This window comes from Calonectris borealis, chromosome 2 (assembly GCF_964195595.1).
Source record: "Calonectris borealis chromosome 2, bCalBor7.hap1.2, whole genome shotgun sequence".
Lineage (NCBI taxonomy): Eukaryota > Metazoa > Chordata > Aves > Procellariiformes > Procellariidae > Calonectris > Calonectris borealis.
The window spans coordinates 92,088,421-92,109,600 of NC_134313.1; the positions used below are offsets into that span (position 1 = coordinate 92,088,421).

The following is a 21,180-nucleotide window of genomic DNA, read 5'->3' on the forward strand; positions in this document are numbered from 1 at the left end:
GTGATTATAACAAAAGCTATTTAATTTCTGGGTGCGGCAAATAGTTATTAGCCTACGCAGGACTGATCTATCATACAGATGGGATAAATGCTTCACCTCAGCAGAAAGATATTAAGAACTGTTCAGCATTCTCTGGAGGCTTTTTTTGTGTGGTTTTGGGGCATTGACTGTGGGTTGTATGCTATAGGCACCAACAATTATAGCTTGCTTCCTTTTGTTTTCCGTATTTCAACCTTTCACTGGATGCTTATTGTTGTTTTGTTTGGGCTGGTTTTGAAGTAGCTTCTTGTAATGCAGAAATGAGAGCTCCCCTTTTGTGATTTATTGAAATAGCGTTTCCAGTATCAGTTCAAAAATGACTCGTGGTTTTTATCAAGGACATAATTGTGTGAAGAGGTTTGATTATCTCATCAAAGCTTGAGGGTCATATTTAAGTAACGAAAGGAACCTTTCTATCATCTGTTTTTTTGCGATCTGCTGTTAATGGCACAGTTTTCCAGATACTAGCATAAAAGGCAATACAGCAAGATGTCTCATATAGGCTTGATCTGTAGGCATGAATCATAGCTGAACCGTATATGTATGTCACTCAAATGACTTTATAAAGATTTCAACTTTTTCTGCATTGCAGATTGCAAATTTCAAGTCAGAGGCTGTTTTCTGCAAATAGGCTTTGAATATTTAATTATTCTTACCTAGTGGCAGTCCTAGCCTTAGATTTAGATTAAAAAAAAAAAAAAAGAAAAAAAGAAAAAACAGTAAGGTCTCTAAGGGGCTGTCATTTAAGACAAAGAATGGTATATTATGCTATGGTATATTATGTCTGATTGCATCTATTTGTGTAGGCATTGCTTACACAAAATGGCAAATGCAACAAGTGATGGCTTTGCAAGTATCATGACACCTTCCAAATGAGGCAGTTTAACAGATGAAGCCACCTATCAGCTGGAAAAGGGATCCCTGTCCTGCAGCTAATTCCGGGTTTGAGGATAAGAACTGAATGTTGCAACATGGAGAGAAAGTGGAAGTGTTTGCCAAGGCTGGCTGTTAAACCACCTCCTGGTGATGGAGAAGCCCTGCGCAGGTGAGCCTGAGCCCACAAGACAGAATGCTCTCGAGGGGGTTTTAGGCATTTATCCAGAACAGGGCTGAGTTTCCCATTGTCCCTAATAATTTGTGCATCAGGCTATCCTAAATTGTGGGGGCATCACCACACAGGGAAAGCTGCTGTAGATCATGTCACTTATAACCATGTGCTCTCTAGATATTTCTATGTATGGGACATTCATCTTATACACAAGTCTTAAGCAATTTTAGGCCAACTTGCATGGTCATTTTAAAGCAACACAAATTGCTGCTGGAGCTGAGGAAGCAGCCTTGCCTGAGTCCTGTCTCTGTCCCCGTTCATAGTGTTATAACCTCCCTGTCAGCAATAGGAAGAGAGGGAGGAGTGGGCAGGATTTGGGCAGTAATTTAGATAAAGCACCTGGCATGGCCTTCTGCAGAGAGTGCTGGGGCAGTAGTGCAACGAGAGAAGCAGATAGATGCTGTGGGTGTTGCAGGGTAGGTGAGACCACACTTCCCAGCTTGAGAAGCTTGTGGATGGGCATTGGGTTAAGAGGCAAAGTTTGCCGTATGGGTACGTATTTGTATGTTTGACCTTGTCCGAGGGAGAAGTGAAGATCTGGCGAGGCAGAAGCCTGAACCACTGCAGGCACGAAGGAGTCCCTCCTGGGTGCCTAGTGAAAAGACAATACAGATGCAATTACAATGACTTCTGCAGAACCAGAGAAGATATCTAAGCAAGGATGATCCTCCTGTGGTCAAGTAGGTCAATTTTAGGTCCTTATAGGGCATTGCAGGTAGCTAATCTAAAAAGGAGGATCAAGGGGGAAAATTAACTTTTGTAAAATAAGTGTTTGACAAAGATGAAGGGCCAATGTCTTCAAAAGCCCTCTTGAGTCCATTAGTTTTAGCAAATTAAAGAACGGGGTAAGGACAGAAAAAGGGCATAACTACTAATTTTCAAGCTTTTGGTGGGCTGTATATTTCCAGGGAATCAGTAATTACCCTCTTACTATTCTTGATCTGTGTAAAGAGGGAACAGGGACAAGCATTTCAGAAGCTGTAAAAGCTTTGTCTTTCGATTTAACCTTGTTGAGAACATGGAGTGTTCAAAGGAGTTGTTTAAAAGGGAAACCTAGCTTTTACAGCTTCCAAAATTGTTGTGACAGGCTTTGTGGTCCTTGTCTTCTCTTTTTCTGAGAAAATTGAAAGTGAGCAGCCACTTTAAAAACTTTTTTTCTGTCCTTCTTCCAACCTCGCTCCAACATGTTAAATGGGATGCTAGCTTGTGCATCAAGAATGATGTCTAATCTGATGAATGTTTTGAGCCAAGTGCTTTCCTCTTAACTCTCCGAGCTCCTTCTGTACAAACGAATTCAGAGGGAAGAAAGTTTCTTGATGTTATTTTGCATTTATCTTTCATACATGCAGGTATGCTGCTGATGCATTATTCCAGTTGTCTCCTAAGCTGTGAAGAATGGGCCTTACGTTAGAAGTGAATGAAAGAGATGCTTCATCCCACTTTAAAACGGTGTCGTGAGAATGGCATATGCTTCCTTTTATGCCTGTTTTCCTTGTTCCTCCTCTGTGTTAGAGAGACCAGCCATGCTAACTCGGCAGTATTCTTGTGCTCAGGGGAAATCAAGGCACCTGTTTGCTTGGCGTTTTGCTTGGATGTGTAAAGAAACCGCTGTGTAGCACCCAACACACCAGTGTAGGACAAGGTGGACCCTTGAGTGTGCTGTCACATCTCTAGGTTGGTAAATATATTGGCTGAAAGAAGGGATGCAAATGCAGTGAAAATTAACTTCACAGAGGAAAATGGAGCAAATCTTTTAGGAGGTTTGGGTCTGGTCTCTTGAAGTTTTGTCAAATTCCAAAAGCAATGGCAAGATCCGAAATTATATTGCAAATTCAGAGAGAATTAGTTGCACTCGTGATGACATGACATGTAATTTCAACTGCTGATAATCTATACAATCATTTAGCCTATAAACTTATAATTGCTAAACTAGAAGTCAAGTATTTTATAATCGAGGCATCAAAAATCTGACACTTAATACTTCTAGGTCCTTTTCCACAGTTGTTTTAAATTCATGTTAGACATGTTTAAAATTAAAATTGGTATTCATAACCTTAATGCAATATTTCTTTATGAATAGTAGTTGGCTTTTCATATGTCTTTTTCAAGGAAACTAATTAAAAAATAAATGTGAAGTTCAGAAAGACTTGGCTTTATTTTTATCTAATATAAAATTTATATTAGAAGAAATAACTGAGAGCAAAGTTAATGAAAGAGGCCAGTCGTTAAAGTTTAGTAAATTGTAATGGTTTTAATTTTAGACAGTCATTAAAGGCAAACATTTCATCTTTAGATTTGTATATCTATTTTCTGTTAATTAATAGAAATTAGGTAGGGCTAGCTGAGGGATTAAATTTAAAAAAGAAAAATCTGTAAAACCTGTATGTGTAAAATCTAGGGGCTTGAAAATGCATGGGCAACTTCTGCCAGACAGCATACTTTTTCACTGCACATGCAATAGGGAGCATGTAGGTTTCTTTTTTTTCTCTACAGTCATATTTTTGAACCTTCTGAAAACAGTTCCCTTCCAAGCCAACTCTGGAAGGAAAATTGCTAAATCATGCAAAAAATGCATCTGTAGGCACATTTGTATGTAGGTGGCAACTGATGCCAACAGATAACATGAAGATGAAATAATTGAATGCATATCTGAAGATGTTCACCTCATTTATTTTTGCATAATGATGGAGACCCTCTTTCTTACTGCAGTAAAGCCATCAGAAAGAGTGCTGCCAACTTGCCGATTGGTTAATGCAAAATATGAGGTTTCAGTTCCATTTCATCAGCTTATGTTTGGAAAATAAGCCCAAACCTAGAATGGGGCATAACAGCAAGACCTACCCCAGCAAATGTTGTTCTAAAGCAGCCTCTCCTGGTGCCCCTGTCACTCAAGCTACATCTGGATCCCAACAATACTTTTTTCAACCCATGATTTGATAAGATAAGGGAAACTTTATGGAGCTATGTAATTGCTTATAGGGAGGTAGCTAGGACTCTGGTGAAACAGCCTTGTGGCTTAATTCAGGAATTATCTGAAGGCTCTTAAGTATTGCTACAATGCTGGCTGGCCCAAGGGATCTCTGCGCTTTAGTCCATACAGTCTGTTTCATCCACAGTAAAGTGGTATGGCTTTTCCTGTAGAAAGCTGCTTTTCACGGAAAACCTAGATTTTTTTTATCCTGAACTTGAAAGGTTTCTGCTGAAAATCCAAATCGCTTACCTTCAAAATATTGTGCCTCTCTGGAACTGTACTTTGCCTTTCTCATCTCACTGAAGTCCTCTGTAGGACAGGTACTGGTCATAAATAAACTTCTCGTATTGCAGACAAGGAAAGATGAGACAGGAGAGGGATATCTTCTGAGAGCTGGAGTGTAGAAAAACAGCCTGCACATGGAGGGGAGTGGGAGCTTAAGCAAACTGAGATGCTTCAGCAAAAAAAAAAAAATGTTTTGGGTTTTAAGGAAAAGTTTGATTTAAAGTAACATATGTACTTTCTCTGAAACTTTTAGTAGGGAAAAAACCCACTTTTCTAATAATCTGTAATCCTCAATTATAATGGAGAAGAGAGCAAGAAAATAAAAACTGCATGTGAGAGTCAGTTTGTTACTATCTTCCATTCAAAAATGCAAGCATACCTAATAAGTATTATGATACTGGTATACAGATATCTCTACAAGATAGAAAATAGTTACAGAAGAAACAGTTAGGACCTAAAAGCTATGATTTTGTCTGTGCATATGTTATAAGTTGCACAGCCAGGGTAGAAGTCTGCAAACTTTTCTCTCCTCTCTGCAGTGAGTTTAAAAAAAAAAAAATTTAAGAAGTTAATAACATTTGACAAATCAATGGGAAAGTAAACAGAACATCTACAAAATATCTAGAAACCAGTGAGATGTAAGTGACAAGAGACATTTTCCATTTTTCTGTGCGAAATATGGCTCACTGAAAGAGACTGGGGAGAAAAAAAAAGAAGGAAAGCAAGTGAAACCTTTTTTCAAGTCTCCTCTATTCTCCTTTTCATGAATAAGGAATGAAACAGAACTAAGTGAATCAATATAGTCCTTATTTTGAATCTGTGAAATACTAATCATACCCCTCAAGACAAAGTGGCATATGTTTCTTTTGATAGCACACTATTTGATTCTTTGCCTCATTAATGTCTAAGATGCAAGTCCTTTTTTCAAAGCAAAAAGTAATTACTGCAAAAGGTGCTTTTAACAAATTGCTGTGCCTTGTTACTGACATTCTCTTTCTATGGTTTAGTGGTAAATATGCTTCTCTTAATACCTATCTGATAATGGATTTACTGATATCGTGGGTATATTAAAAATCTAGCACATTGAGAAAGGTTTTTCTCTTTGTATATAAAATTCGCCAATAGAAACTTTAGAAAAGTTAGATGATTCATCAGAGCCCTAAAGACTGAAAGAATTTTAAGGCTTCCAGGAGGTTTCATCTTTGGTGCTTATATAACCTCTTCATTCAGTCTTTAGTATTTTTGTCGTTACACCACCACAAAAGGCCGTCTCTTACCTAGATAGACCCGTACATGAAGGGAGCTATTTCGGATGCCTCACTCCATTTCCAACTATTTTATTTGTTTCTCCTCATCTTATGTTGGCTTTTCAGTATGCCACCTGAAGTATGCAGCTTCTCTTGCTCATTAGAGAAGGAGTTGGCACCTAATTCAGGACTGAAGATTGCTTCTGGGGAGACAGACAAGTAAAAGTGGGGTAATGCCGTGTGAAGAGTCTCAGTAGAAGCGGCCATGCTTGAGATCGGGGGAGCTGTGCTGGTAGAACAGGAAATTGAACAGAGACATTCATAAACATGGGAATATTTTTCTTTGCAGGACTGGATCTCAAAAATTCCTGAATATTTTAGCTCCTGTTGAACACATTGAGAGTAGAAAGCACTCAACATTTTTAAGTTTCAGCCACAGATGGCACTGCACTTTCAAATATTTGTTTAACATCACGCATGAGAAGCACCATCTTTCTTTACCTAAACATAACAAGTTGGGGGCAGCTGGGGAAAGAAGGGTGCTAAGGAAGCTTTCTTACAGGTGAGAGTTCTGTAAAAACTGACTGGCTCTGGCCACAGCAAAAGCAACACAAAAGCAGATTTCAGCCATCCAGTTAGCTACCACCCACGACTCAGAGTCGTTCCCATTAGATCAGGAGAATATAGAATCTGCATGTTGGATACCTGTTCAGAGGCAGATAAACCTCGCCCCTTCTTCAAAACTGTTTGCGCATGGCTCCTACTGTTTCCTGCTCTGCACCGTTATCCAGAGAAGCACAGGCATGGACCGCAAGGCAGCTGCTAATAAGACAAGTAAGTTTAAAAATGTCATTAAATAACATTTTTTGTGGAATTTATTTGGTATTAAAGACTCTCTAAAAAATGATCACCATCATTTGTACCACTCAGAGTCAAGTAGGAAAAATAAGGCTTATTATTACTTTTTAAGATTACCTAAACTGTGTGCAGGTAACACAGATTATTTTTGCATCATCATCTGTATTACTAGAGTAAAAATGGGTCTCCGTTCCATCCCTTTAAGTTAATAGAAAGAAGTCAAACAACTGTTTTGGTCTTAGTTTTTTCTCTTTCTGATAAAGTGAAATGATACAGAGATGAAAGTAGCAAAAGCAGGTAGGTGATCAAGTTCAGGTGACTAATGTTTTTAATATATTGCTTACTCTTGTCCAAAAAAAACCCCAATCCAAAACAGCCAAACTACCAAATGATAAAAAAATGTAGTTCTTCTCCCCCTCCCACTGCACACACCCCCTCCCCCCAAAAAAGTCATAAATTTCTTAAGCTAAATGTATTTCTGAAAGTCACCCATATATCTGCTATGTTGCTGTTTGAAGCAAAACTCTGGAAAGCCAAATAGTGCCCTTGTGTTCACTGATTTGTACTCTTATTTGGATGATAACCTTCAATGCTTATTGTGGACAATTTCAGTTATGCACCCAATCTCTGCCTAAAATTCTGCATCTTTATTGCTTTCAAGATTTTGTCTTCAGAGCTTAAGACCATTAAACCTCTTTTTTAAATTGTGAATTTCACTGAAGAAAAGCCCCAACTTCATTAAACACCATGATGTCATCTGATGGACGTTAATATAAGAAATATGCCCTGACAGAATTGCTTAATCATTTGAGGGAAAAGCTCCCCAGTGGCCACGTCGGTGGCTCCCCAGTAAATTCAGTAATAACTCCCACAAGGTCATTGCAGTTATACTGAAGTAATTTGGAACAGAGAAGAAGGCATTCATAAAATTATATATACTCATAGATAATATATGGAGCCTGACTCCACCTTCCTTTGAAGTGTATGGATGCTGCCTGACTTTAAGTGTCTTAGGTGCTTTGAATAACAAAAGAGCCTAGAAGCAGTGGACCTCTCAGAAAGCAACTCAGTCACCTAAGCAAGCTGAATTAAGGTTAGACCGTGTCAGCTGGTACCCTCTTCTCCCCTCCAGACTTTTTTTAGGAGTACAGATTAGAGGTAAGTACTTCAACATCAAAACGGTAGTGTTTTGTACAAAGGCCAAGACTTACTACATCTAAATAGTGGTGTGACATCCATCACTATGCACGCAGCCTAGGAAACCGCTTCTGGACCAAGCTCTCTTTATGCTTGCTGTACAACAGGAGGAAACAACCAAACCTTCTGTGCTTTGCCACCAGCGTGAGACACGGAGAGAATATTTGTTGAAAGCTGACACATGTTTGATGTGATCCGTCTATTGAGTGGGTTGGTTTGATATTTTTCACTGAGTAATTTACAGCAAAAGGAAGTCTATTTAACCTTTTCTAATTCACAACAGGAAAATAGTTTAATCCTGTTGAAGGTGTGGTGATAGCCTTTTATTGCTCCTCATTAGTCTGGACTGAGTATTGAAAGATTGTTTTACGTAAGTTGTTAAGCAGATAGAGCATAGAAACAAAGATACCCATTGGAACAAATAGGAAATTGAAGTGAAATGCATTAATATCTTTATTCTTGAAAACCATATCTGTGTTTCTCCCTGGTACAGTGAAAGCGTGATTTTGTGTTTGGCTAAAGCTGATAAAAGTCTGTGCTGCTGCTGAAAGGGATGGACCTGCCCTCCTCCGCCGCCTCTTCTCAGCCCTGTGTTTCAGCAGCCTCTTAGTGCAGGGAGCTGAGTCAGCTGCTGAACCCTGGTTGTTCTGCTTTTCGGAGTCCCCACCCCCCGAGGATTGAGTTTTTTAGCTGTATCTGTGATCTGATCTCACTTGTTGCACGGCCACATGATAGCTAGCGTTGACACAGACGTTGTCAAAGGAAACGTTCAGCCAAGGTTTGGGAAAGGCATGGGGAGGGCAGGGGCGGCTAGGGCCATGCCAGCTTCAATCCTGCCAGAATAGTTTCCATGATGGGCTGCAAGAATTCGCAGTTTACTAACCTGAGCTTGCTACTCAGCTAAGTATTAATAATGTCTAACAGGGTAGTCCAACCTTTTCAACTGTAGAAAACTCTGTCGTCTTTTCGCCTCTGCCAGCCACAGTCTTGGTTCTTGGCTGTCCGTGCTTGGCCATGCACACGCCAAGACACGTGGACACGGCATATTGCGGTCTTCCAGAAGCAGGCTGTTTGCCAGCCCTGGGGGGAAAGAGGTGTGGGTCAGCATCGCTGCATGTTCCTGTTGCAGTGTGAGGATAAGAAAAAGGGCTGGACAGAATTGCCCCCAGACCAGCTCTTTCCTATGGCTGTCAGTGCACATATGCCTGACCATACCTCTCCATGAGACAGTGCATGTGTGGATGAAGAAGGAAAAGCTGGCAACGTAGATATTGCAGTGCTGGATGCAAGACACTCTTCTACAGACTGAGAATGATGATCTGCAGTGATGCAGCTGTTTTCCTGGCATGTGATCCCAGAAAACAGGTCTGTCAGCAACGGGGAGCCTACAGCTCTTTTAGTCCAGCCTGAAAAATCTGTCTGTCATTAACATGACAAGGACAATTGGCGTATTTCCACCCTAAATTAAATTAGCAAGCTTAAGACCTCAACTATAAAGGGTGTTATCTTTGAATAGGCTTGCAGCCAACTATGCAAGTAAGAAAACAGGTATGTTATTCTTACAGATTACAGATATTTTTGACTTTATAGATATTCTTAAGAAAACAGATATTTTCAGATATGGAAAATGAACTTGGTAAAGCAGATATAGCTAAGGTAAGTTTTAATAATAAACACACAAATAGTTATTGGTACAGGAGCAATGCTCTGGCTCCCTACCCTTCGAAAACCAGTCCTTGATATGACGTTTTGGAAAGTGATTCTTCCTTTTCCTTCTTCCCTTCCCAAATGATTCATCCCTTGCATGGGGATAAAGCAGAGATAAGCTTTAAAAACAGGTCTTCCACCATTTGCTCACTGAAATACCAAATAAAGGAAAGATGCCACCACGTTCTCTGCTCTCTGAGCTTGACACAGACTTTTTTTTGAGGGGCAGGGCCCGAGGAAGATATAGGCATCTGCTCTAGAAACGAGTTCAGGGTTTAGTAACATCTAGTAACCCCCAAGCAGCTGGGGTGGAGAGAGATCTCAGTGGGACCATTTTTTCTGGTTAGCCTGAACAGCTCTCTGGCTAGTCTGGGACTCTCTAGACATTTGAACCTTGCAGTGTGAGCAGATGTATGTCAAACCCAGAGGGGTGGACTCTGCAACCCTCCTAGGAGTGACCCTCCTGATACTGCTCTGCTGAAATCTCTTTTGTGGGCTTCACCCTCCCTCTCCAAAGGTTGAGTTTCCCAAGTAACACTGCTGAGTTTTCACGGTTAGCAAATGTGCAATCAATTGGAAAGCAGAGGCTAAAAGCACGAGACAGGTGCATTGCACTGGGAGTCAGAGGGAGTAGGAGAGATGACAAAACAAATATATATATATATGGATCATTTTAAGGAAACAAAAGCGAAGCCCTCTTTTAAAGGTAGGCAGTCAGAAGAACTAGATAAGTAATTAATTTTTTAAAGGCTATTTTCACAACATACAAAGAATGAAACCCTGAAACATAAATTCATACCAAGATTTTTCCTGCATCCACAGAAATCTAGTAATAAATCTTACTTTGCATGGTCAAACTTGGAACTAGAGACAAATCAGAAAAGATCTATTAAAAAAAATCTGGAGGACAGATGACAAAATGTCATATATATTTGAGATAAACAGTGTTTGCACAGTTGTAACTTCAGCTATATAGAGATTACCCTCTTCCCATGTACATGAAATAAGTGTGAATAAGTTTTTCTTTCTTTCTTTCATCTCTGTTAATGCAGTTAAATGACTGATTTATGGGCATAATTATGTTGCTAGACTTGTGGCTATTGTCATTTGTGCCTGAAAACGGAACTACAAAATCTGAAGTCACAGTTACAAATCAGGATGTATATGATGTTTATATGCAGTAAAAGTAAATGTGAAACACAGGTTTTTAAAGAAGTTTGAATAGTCTCTTCTAAAAATTCAAAGAAACTGAAATTAAAAATCTACTTTAAATTTCCAGAAGATAGGACATTTCCCAAGTGTTACTTTTTATGCCATCTGAGGAGTTGAGGAAATTCTGGCAGCTGCTACAGAAGCTGCTTTGGGCACTGTGTGTCTGGTTTTCGAAAGACTGTTAGATTTACCAGTGTCTTCATAGGCCAGCACTAACAGCATTCTCAAGTTGCTTTTTTGTTGTTGTTTACATTTTGTTGTTTTGGTGAAGAAAGTGCTTGGTTGCTTACCCTAACATTTTGCAGTCGGAAAACACAAAGAGCAAAGGAGATATAACTATCCAGTAAGGGCTGTGGTACCATTGCAACAGAGGAAAAGTAACACTTGGTTACTTTTATTATCCTAAAAGCCAAGTGACATTAACTGTGTTCCTTACCCACATCGTGAAAACAGAACCTAAAGTTACATCAAATGTAATTATTTGATAAAAGACCATGTAAATCAATCCTGTCTGTGTAAACACCAAGACAGCAAAGCTTTTCCGAAACTATTCTTGTATTACTGACTTTCAGAATTGCTGGTCTGTTATTTTAAGCATTAGTTCAGCCTGGATGTTAAGCAAAGCCCAGGACTTAGCGTCTGTTCTTATTAAAATAACAGTTTTAGTAATAAGAAGAACAGAAGAATAGCGCACAGGCCAACGGCTGTCTGTCTCAATATCCTGTGACTGCCCCTTGTCTGTAGTCTACCCTTAGTAATGACCATAATGCAGGAAAACCCTGTGATACTTCCCCCAGCATAATCCTCCAGCTTCCAGCAACCTGCAGCTTGGTGACTTCTCAAACCACAGGTTGTATCAGTGTGTTTAACCTCTCCCCTCCCCTCCTCTCCCTCACAGCTAGGAATCAGATTCAGGACAACATACAGGTAAACCCATGGCTCTACCACGGCACAACAATCCTTATGGTCCAGGCTACCCTGCCTTGCCAGGTGCAGCAGTCTCACCTGAGATTTTGGGGGTTGATTGTTGTTTTTTTCAGAGTGCTTCTTCAAATACATCTGATGTTCTTTTCAACATCAGTGCTATGTGAGACCAAAAAGTTACTTTCATAGTCAAATAACAGATCCTATCTTCAGTTCAATCAGATGGGGGGCTAATCTCACAAATACGGAACTCCTAATAACAATGTTTTTTCTTATACTTCTCCCTCCACCTTCTCCCCCATCCTGATGGTATTTCTGCAGATGAATACACTAATTCTAAACCTAGAGATGCAAGTAAAATACACATCTGCAGTCTCCAGCAAGGCGGTGAGGAGAAAGAAAGACTCGCACTGAGAGCTTTGTGAATTATTTTGCAAATACCTATGCATCAGGTAAGGCTAAATTCAAACAATCTTACCATTTGTGATTACTGCATCTTTCTTAAATGTTGCTGAGAACACACCTTCTTTGCCTGTTCTCTCAGGAAGATCTCACAGGCCTTAATAGCATGCTGTGGAGCTGCTGTGGCAGAGTCCTTAGGGACCAGCACCACACGTGACAGAGGAGGAAGAGCGAAGGACACTGAGCATGAAGATACCCTTTCCCCAACCTCTGTCTCTGTGCATTGTCACTCTTTGCTGTTCTCTCAGTCTCTTTTCATCATTGCTATGTGTTCTTCCTCTTCAAAACTTACTTAGAAATAACATTTCCGTTCTTCTCATCAGGCAAAATCTGAGAGAAGAGTATTTGTTGAAGTTGCTGCCTCAGTTGGAGAGGCTGAAAACTGCTGATGGTATGGGTTTCTAAAGCAGTTGTGCACTGCCCGACTGTGTCTCTCTTCCTCATTGCCCTGTAAACATGATGAAATGCATTTTCAGAACCATGCTGAGGAAGAAAGGACCACGCTGAGGAAGCATGTTCACCTTCTGTGTTCTCCACTTCTTCCCTTGAAAGTACAGAGGTGACTGTGGCAGCCACCTCTCTGGAGCAGTGTGAAGATTTATGGATAAAGTCTCCCTTTCTTGCAGGGAGATGTGTTCTGTCATTGTTGCTGGAAGGAGGAGTTGAGAAGGAGCAGTACGCTGCTGTGTCCTGGGAATGGCTGCAAAGTGAGCTAATGCTTCCCTTCTCACTCTTCTTTATTTTACCCATTGGCAGATGGCCACTAAGCAAGCCATTTCACGAGCCAGGCTTGTACTCTGAGGCACTTCTTATGCCAGAAGCAAGAAGTACAACATAATTGTGAGTGTTGCAAAAACATTCATATGCTAAGGCCTGATGTTCTTAACCATGTTTTTCCCTTTCCTCGCTGTTTTGTTACATCCCCATTCCTGTTTGTCTTGGAAATGGATATACAGGGAAAAACTCAGCAGGAAGTTCATAGTCACTAAAACAGTCTCTGACCAGCCTGACTGAGCTGATAAAGCTTAACACTGATTCACATGTTCTCCTCATTTCTGCCTAGGCTTGTTACCTGCTAAGAATGGTGAAGGCTTCACAGAACAATTCTTGCTTGAGGTGGTGGAGATTTCCTGAGTTACACTAAGAGAACCTATGATGGAGACAAAGTCCTGGACTTTCACCACCCCCATCAGCTTCTGAGGGCTTGGAAGGGTTCAGCCTGGAGCTGTCTGACCAGTTGGAGCTCTTGGAATAAATACTTGCAGATTGTAGGGACACCTTAATATATAGAATTAAAACAGGTAAGGTAGCAAAAGCATACATGCCTCACACTGTCGCATCATGGGTGCATGAAATGTTATTTGATTCATGGATTGGATGGGATTTGTGTGAAAATCTGGGTTTTATCAAATGTGTGGTATATATTTTGTGGCCATTCTATATTTCCAGTGATGTTCACAATGCTCTGAAAAGGTTTTGCTATTATAGAGGACATTTGAGAAGAGATATACTACTCTGGGACCAATTAACAGATGTGAAGAGTTATTTATACTGTCTCATTTAGAGGTCTCTGCATGGTCACTGAAAAAAAAAAGGCTCCTATTTTGGGTACTTTAAGTATTACTTCCTTACTTAGATATTAAAGTTTGATATGTACCTAGAAATGCAGGAGGAAAATGCCCCTCTTACTCCCTCATTAATGATAATGTTATTTGAAACAGTAATGCTTTTGCAGGACTGGATTGATTTTTGTGTTGTTTCATTTTTTCCCCTCTTCATTAAGGCATTGTTTATGACATGCTTGGCTGACTTCCCATGTCCTTTTTTTCCTCTATGTCTTCAGCTAACTTTTGTTTGCTGTATGTACAGAGATGTTAAGCAGAGCACAGTACTTAACTCAGTACAGTCCAGGAAGCAGCAGAAAGATGTAAAACCATTTGGTTTTGTTCAGATATTCAAGGACATATGGAGTTCTAGCTCTAAAGATAATAGGATGCTTCTGAACATCTGCTGAAATTAATAACTTCAGCAAACACGTGTCATTCTGGTGTAGATAGTAAATTTAGTTGATTAATTTTAATCTTTTTAATGGTGCCTAATGCTTTACAACCTCCATTATATCCTTTGCTCAGGGATGTTTGTGTTTCCTAACATTACCATGAAACACACTTTCTCGTGTCCCATGTCCTTTTAACTAGTCACTAATCACAAAAGATAGTAGAGACTGTGCTGAGAAAACCATGCATTACATAGAGTCTGGTTTACTTGCCTGTCGTTTCAGGACATCCTCATGACTTCAGTCAACTTTCTGGTGGCCTTGACATTATTGGTCTAGCTGGGGAATGGCTCACAGCTACAGCGAATACTAACATGTATGTACTGTAAATACCAGTCTTTTGTAGCAAGTGAAATTATAGCAATTATTCCGATATCGTGACCTTTTAGTGCAGATAAACCCAAGGTGTGGTCATATATTTGTTTCTCAACAGTGGTGGACAGCATCTGTTTAAAGCGTTCCTTTCCTGACCACTTTCCCACTTCTCCCCTGCTCAGCAAAGGGCATGACAAAACAGTACCGGGCAGACCTTGGCTCTGCCAGCGCAGGGCAGCCAGCCTTAGCCCAGACCCTCAGCTGAGAGCAGTGGCTTCTGAAAGCCCTCCCCGTTCACTTTCGGCAGGACGTCTGCTCAGGGCATTAATGAGTGTTGGCAGAACACTTGTAGACAATTACATTAAAATACTAATCTCTTAGATTTTGCTTAATAGCAACTAATCTTACATGTTCGACTTGGGTGTGCTAACCAGAAGAGTTACTGCATTGCTTTGCAAATACATTGAATTAAAATCTGCTGTTGATGCAGATCAAAACTTCTAATATCTCTGTGCTCTGGCCTGTGAAACTGTAGGTGCAGGACTAATACATGAGGAATTAATATTCTAGGATATTTGACCAGGACTGGATATCTGCATGCAAGATTTTATTGACTGGGGAGCATTATAGACCCGTATAGGAGGGAACACAGCAGGTTCAGCAGAGGGTGAATTGACCTCCTGCCATAACTTTTCCCAAAGAATCTCCTAAGAAATCTAAACTACAGTGTGTATGTGACTGGTTCTGCTATATTTATGTGTACCTTAAAAAACTTTGTTTAATGAATTCTCTGTAAAAACCCCACATACATATGGCTATACATATATATATGTGTGTGCATAAGTATACATACAATTCCCCACTCCCCCCTCAAAAAAAAAATTGTCTTTGTAAATTGGTTTCTGGTTTATCAGAATAATATTTTCAGTAGGGCTTGTTAGATATTTGTCCTAAACTCATGTTCTTTTTCTTAACCTCCATGAAATAATAATCAATAAAAGGCAGGTTTTTGTCAAAGATATTTCAGGACTGAAAATACAGCTTTTCAGAAGCAGGGAATGGGTAAGAATGGAGCAGAAGTGGCCTTGAGAGCGTTAGCAAATATGTTCTAATTGCAGAAAATGAATAGTGCTAAGAGACAGGACAAATACAAAGGAGTAAAAGACCAAAGTGTGCTTATATAGGAAAAGAAATGACAGGGTTAATGAGAAGTACTTCCACAGTTGCTAAGGGAAACAGAGGAAAGAACTGATGGTTACAGGCTTCGCTGAGGTACCAACAGGATATTCTATCCCTCCTAGAATTATATCTTAGGTTCTTGGGCACATAACTCAAGAGTTGTTTGTAATGTATTGGAGGGGAAGACGATGTATACTTACTTGCCTGTGAGGGAAGTTTTTGGTTTTGTGTTTTTGTTTGTTTTAATTATTTTTGGAGATGCTGGAATGATGTTTTATATTCATGGAAGTAGCCAGTGGTTTTCAGGGTTTGATAAACAGTGCTCCTACCTCTTTTTCCTAATCAGAATATCCATTTAGGTCTTCGATATGTGTACCAAAAATGGAACAAATCGGAGTAGAGAAATCTGGATAATTATAGTATGCATGATTCCCTTTGGAAAGGATAGGTGGAGAAAGAAGTATGCAGACTGTATGTATGTGATAACACTTTAATCTTCTTTAAGACTGTGGATGTGTTTTTTTTTTAACTAGCAATGTTACGTTGTCTGATAGCTGTTGTAAAGGGTTTATGAGGCTTCTCATCTATACTGCATTTCTTGATTAGTATCAGATAAGGACTATAGACCCAGTCTACTAATTTTATTCCATCATGTCTTGAACACATAAGTAGTCCTCCTTCTGAGTTGAACTACTTGTATTTGCATAGGGAGCTTATTTTGCAAAGGACTGAAAAAGTCTCTCAGTCCCCTCTGACAGGCGATAGTATAATTTGCAGGAGAAAAAAAAGGGTCTGGTGTCATAAAGTGTACGAGCCACCATTTTTCATTCCTGATGTTTGCAATTAAATTAAGCATGCATTTGGCTTCATTGGTGATGGCAAAGCCATTGTTTATAATTAATTTGAGCATCATTCTGACAATCTGGCGTGCAAACAGAGCTTATTGCTTATTAGCCTAAATTTCTGCGCTCCAGGCAAACTTGGCCATATGGAAAAAAATTGCATGCAGAAGGCCAAAAAGCCACCCGGAATTCTGCCTCAACTTTCAGAGTTTTTTCTTGCTTGCTTTAAAACTCAGCTTCTGATTTTTGTCCTCCAAAGAAAATTCCTATTGCTACTTTTTATCTAACGGTTGAGGTTATCCTGGTCTGGTTTTCAATTCAGCTGGTGATGTGATATATTAATCTGGGCTGGTTAGGTTATAATTATTTTCTTTGACATTCTAAGCTAAATTTATAGGGCTGTTGTGTTACAGACTTTGGTTTAAATAGAAAATACCAGTGCTTCAGTGTCATGTCTAATAAGTCTGTACTGAATAAATTTATTATATCAGGTTGGTTGTAGCCACGTAATTTAAAATAATTGGAAGGCAGAAAGTTTATAGGAAAGTTCAATTAAAGGAAAAGCAGAAAGCATTCCCTTGGGCTCTAGTACTAGGCAATAGTGCATAACTATACCTTATAAGCACCTCTCATAAATCCGTTTTCAGGTAAAAATCTGTATGGCTTTGTAATCTAGAAATCTGTATGTCTTTGTAATCTAGTAGAGCAGTGTAGACTAAGTAAAACTGATTTCAACTACATGCAAGTCATCAAGTAGTGTAGTATTTTTGCATGTTATATAGTTCACTTTTGCCAAACACAGTGCATTGTCCTCTGCATTGCAGGTAACAGAAAACAACCTGCAAGCCTTTCATCAAGCCCTTGTAAATACTTATGTTACTGGCTAGCAGTTGTGTCCGTCTTCAGACTGGTTTGGAGTTGTATGGTGAAGTGGGCTGGTACTGCATGATAATGTCCACGTACTAAATGGACCTCATTAGGCAATATTGGTTTCCTGAATGTCTGTCTTGCACGTCAATTTTGATTAAAGAATTTTTAACTCCCTCTACAAGACGTGTCAGGTAGCTGTCAAACCCCCTCGCTCCACGGAGCATAAATTGACAGGACTGTAATTTTATCTTAGACCAGTACTTGATGCTTTAGGGTTATTGTAGTCGCCCAACATCACTACAGACCCCATGCAGAATGTCTCAAATATGATGGTGTGGCACAAAGACTGTGCTACATGGTCCAGTGTTAATTTTCAGCAAAAATAACTTGAGGTATGGCTCTGAAATGCTGGACTGTTCAGTCCAGGGAGCTATAGTTCACAGCTCACACATAAATTAAGTAAATTTTGTAGCAAAAACCTGAATGTGAACTACAGTTTTTAGAAGCAGTAGATACAATCACAGAGTGTACGGTGACCCCTTAACATGTCTGTCTATCAGAAATGCAGTGTCTTTCTCCTCTGCAGAAAGGCAAATATTGGTGCTCTCTGGTCTTGCTAAATCAAAACTTCCATTTGATTATGTTTCTCCTGCATCATGAAATACTCTTAAAATAAGCTGTTACTTTTGTGTAAAAAAAAAAAAAAAAAAGTGTATCTATAGGTTCACATATGAAATGGCTCTTGTGTTCACTATCATGGAGCAGATTTTTCTGAAGAAAATGCATTAAATGATTAGATGGAGGGAATTTTAAACAGATGGCGTATTTTCTCCAGGTAAGTAAAGCAAGGTATGGGTTGTGTCAGCCTGTGAAGTCTTCTAGCCCCACTGAATTGAGAGACACCTTGTACTTAGATCAGCCTCTAGAGAAGGATGAGTTTTTGAGAGGGTAAAAGAGCCTGCAGTAAGATAGGCGATAACTTGTACTTTCATTTTAATCTAGAAGCAAACAGCAGTGGAACTGTTTTGAAGGCAGATAACTTTGGTTATATTTTTTAAAATACTATTTATAATTTCAACACATAAATTGTGACAATTGAAAAATACTGTAAAAATGTGGTAAAAATACTTTCTCAGCCTAAAAAATCCCAAATAGAAGCATCTCCAGATTTGGAGGTACTAGAAATAATTTTTTCTTCAATTAGATATCAGAAATCAGCCTCAATAAAACAAAACAATAAACTTTTTGAAAGACATTAACTGCAGTGACAATGACTTGGGTGCAACTAATTCCTCCTCCTCAGTGCTTTGGTGTTCTGCTAAAGTGTAGGACTTGATGGCTGAAGGAAGACGAAGAGGGCCAAATGGGCCTAGGATGTACAACTGTTTAAATAATTAGGGGAAAAAAAATCCTTTCCTTCCCATATCCCAGACTAAGTTTTCTAGCATTACCAAAACTGAGGAAGTACAAAATGGGCTAGAGTGGAGAGGAAATCATCTGATCTGATGGCAGGTGGCAGACTACGCAAGCAGGCAGCAGGGTAAGTTTTTGGAGAGTTAGTCTTTCACCTTTCAAGGACTTAATACATGGTTGTGATAGAGGGAACTAACACTTAAGCGTTAATAGCAGAGCCATTGTCTGACTTGCTAGTGCAATCTTTTGCAGCTAGCGACTCGGATAGACAAGATGCTGTTATAAGCATAATAAATATTGTAAGCAGAAGTTACAAAGGCTGTGTAGATAACAGGATCCTTGAATTACTAAACTAACTAACAATTCCTAACTGAGACCTTACTGTAGTGCATCCTCCCACTTTCTAAGAGAGGATAGACCTTGAGCTGGCTCGTTAGGCCTCCTATGTAACACCTGTGATGAGAAAAGTGTCCTATGTAAATCACTAACAATGAACAACTGTGAAGGGATAAGTGTTACAGGACAAGATAACCTGATGCCTTGTTACATTCCAAGAGTCGAGGAACTGATGAGTTAATTAAGTGACCATATATAGACAAAAGAAGCCCAGAGTTCAACTGATGGACACAGTGAAGACGACTATGGACGACCACCGGAGAAGGAAAAGACCCTAACCCTAATTTTACTGCGCATGCTTGGACTATGTAAATGACTTCCAGGAACTCATTACCATAAGACCACCTTTTCTAAGGAATGTAATGAATATGTATATATTGATTGCATATAACCCCTGTAAGTTAAGTACCCTGGTGTGCACGACTTTGGTGGGACTACACCCCCGTGCTGCCCAGCGCTGAATAAACATACCTACTTTATAACCTTTTAGGTTGTGGAGTCTGTTTTCCGTACGTCAGTTGGAAGAACGATGATGGCTCACATTAACTGAGGATCCTGGCCCAAGATCTCCAAGAATGCACTGTTCAGATTCTGCAAAGGAATAAACTACTCAAAAATCAAACTCCTTCTGTCATTTCCATGCTTGCCCTCCCCGCTCCCAGCCCTGCCTCAGGGACCCTCCCAGGACGCCCTGTGGTGGCAATGTAGGTGGGATGGACGTGCCACTCGGTGCTGTGGCTGTGCACTTGTGACTGTTCCCTCAACTCCTGCTTAGATTTTGACTAACCCAACTCATGCTAAGGCCTGATGTATGCTGCGAGCAGTGCCATTAGGTCAAAGCAAGAGCACCATGTAGGCAGGACAGGTGGCCAGAAAGAGCTAACGGGCCATTATGCAGCCATTATCACCTGCAAATTGCTGTCTCCTGCAGCCATCATCTTCGTCTGGCAGTTTCCTCAGAATCCGCTAACTTGTGGAAATGCTATAGACCAAACCTCCAAGCTGGAAGGTATGAAACATCAGCTTACCCAAAAAGCTTTTGAAGTTGATCCAACAGCAGCTGGACTGCTGAAGCTTTCATGCTTCCCGGTGCGATACAGGGGACGCCCGCACCATGACGGAGTGGGAAGGATGAGCATTCTCATCTCGTTGGCTAGGTAACTAATTTTTTTTTTTTTTTTTTGTTCATAGGTGCCCGAATTAAGAGTTATGGGTTATAAGTTACAAAATCTTATGACTTGAATGGTGAATAAGTTAATTCACGTGATAGATTAGTCTGGGCAAAAGGAGGTTGAGCCCCTGCTTGTCATGTTTGTCATAATTCTTAATGAGCTCAGGAAATAAAGTTTAAATCGCAGAGCACATTGTCCCGTAAATTTGAGAGATCCAAACGGACCGTGACTGCCCTCTGTGGGGACCGGCTGCCTCCCTGCAGGTGTTTGGAGAGGAACAGTATGACCTTGTAGCTGTGCATGCACAGGGTGGGGTGACGGTGAGCATCACCCTGATGCTGCTACCTCAGCTGTGTTTTGGGGATGTCATTTCAGAGGGCAATGCTCCCTGCCTGCTTTTCGTTTTGTCACTGTGAAGGCATGCGATAAAACATTTAGCAAAGGTTTTAATGGCTTTAGTTCTCCACTGTAAAGTCAAGGATATTAATACCCAAACAAAAGCGGTGGAGAATAGTTCAGATAAATTTATCCCTTTATATTATGCAAATCCTGTAATGTTTGATTTGAGAAATTTTAAGTAGTTATATATCTCAGTGCTTTCAGCTACGGCTTTAGGACTAACTGCACTAACCAATGCTCAAGTAACCAACCACTTAGTAAGTATTCATGATACTAATGTTGCGTTACTACTATAATTTAAATGGTTTAATAAATTGCTGAGTACCATGCTTAAGTGAATTATCTATGATTAAAAATATATATATTTATACCCACATATGTGACCTTGTTATCAGAATGCATTATGAAACCATCTGAGGAAGAACTGTTAGTTTCCTATATGGCATGGTACAGTGTAGCACAAGCGAATGCGTTACAGAAGACAGAGCTTCTTCTGAAGGATGTGTTGCTGTTCCTGCTGAAGACACA

General features: G+C 39.9%; 1 protein-coding gene across 1 annotated transcript in view; it reads left to right on the plus strand.

Moving 5' to 3' along the window:
- The first annotated feature begins 1,010 nt into the window (after positions 1 to 1,010).
- The window catches only part of LOC142078374 (glutamate decarboxylase 1-like), a 31,360-nt gene continuing 11,190 nt past the window's right edge, over positions 1,011 to 21,180 (plus strand). The window contains 1 exon segment of the mRNA XM_075140838.1: positions 1,011 to 1,084. Within this exon segment, the coding sequence (XP_074996939.1) occupies positions 1,011 to 1,084 (74 nt within the window).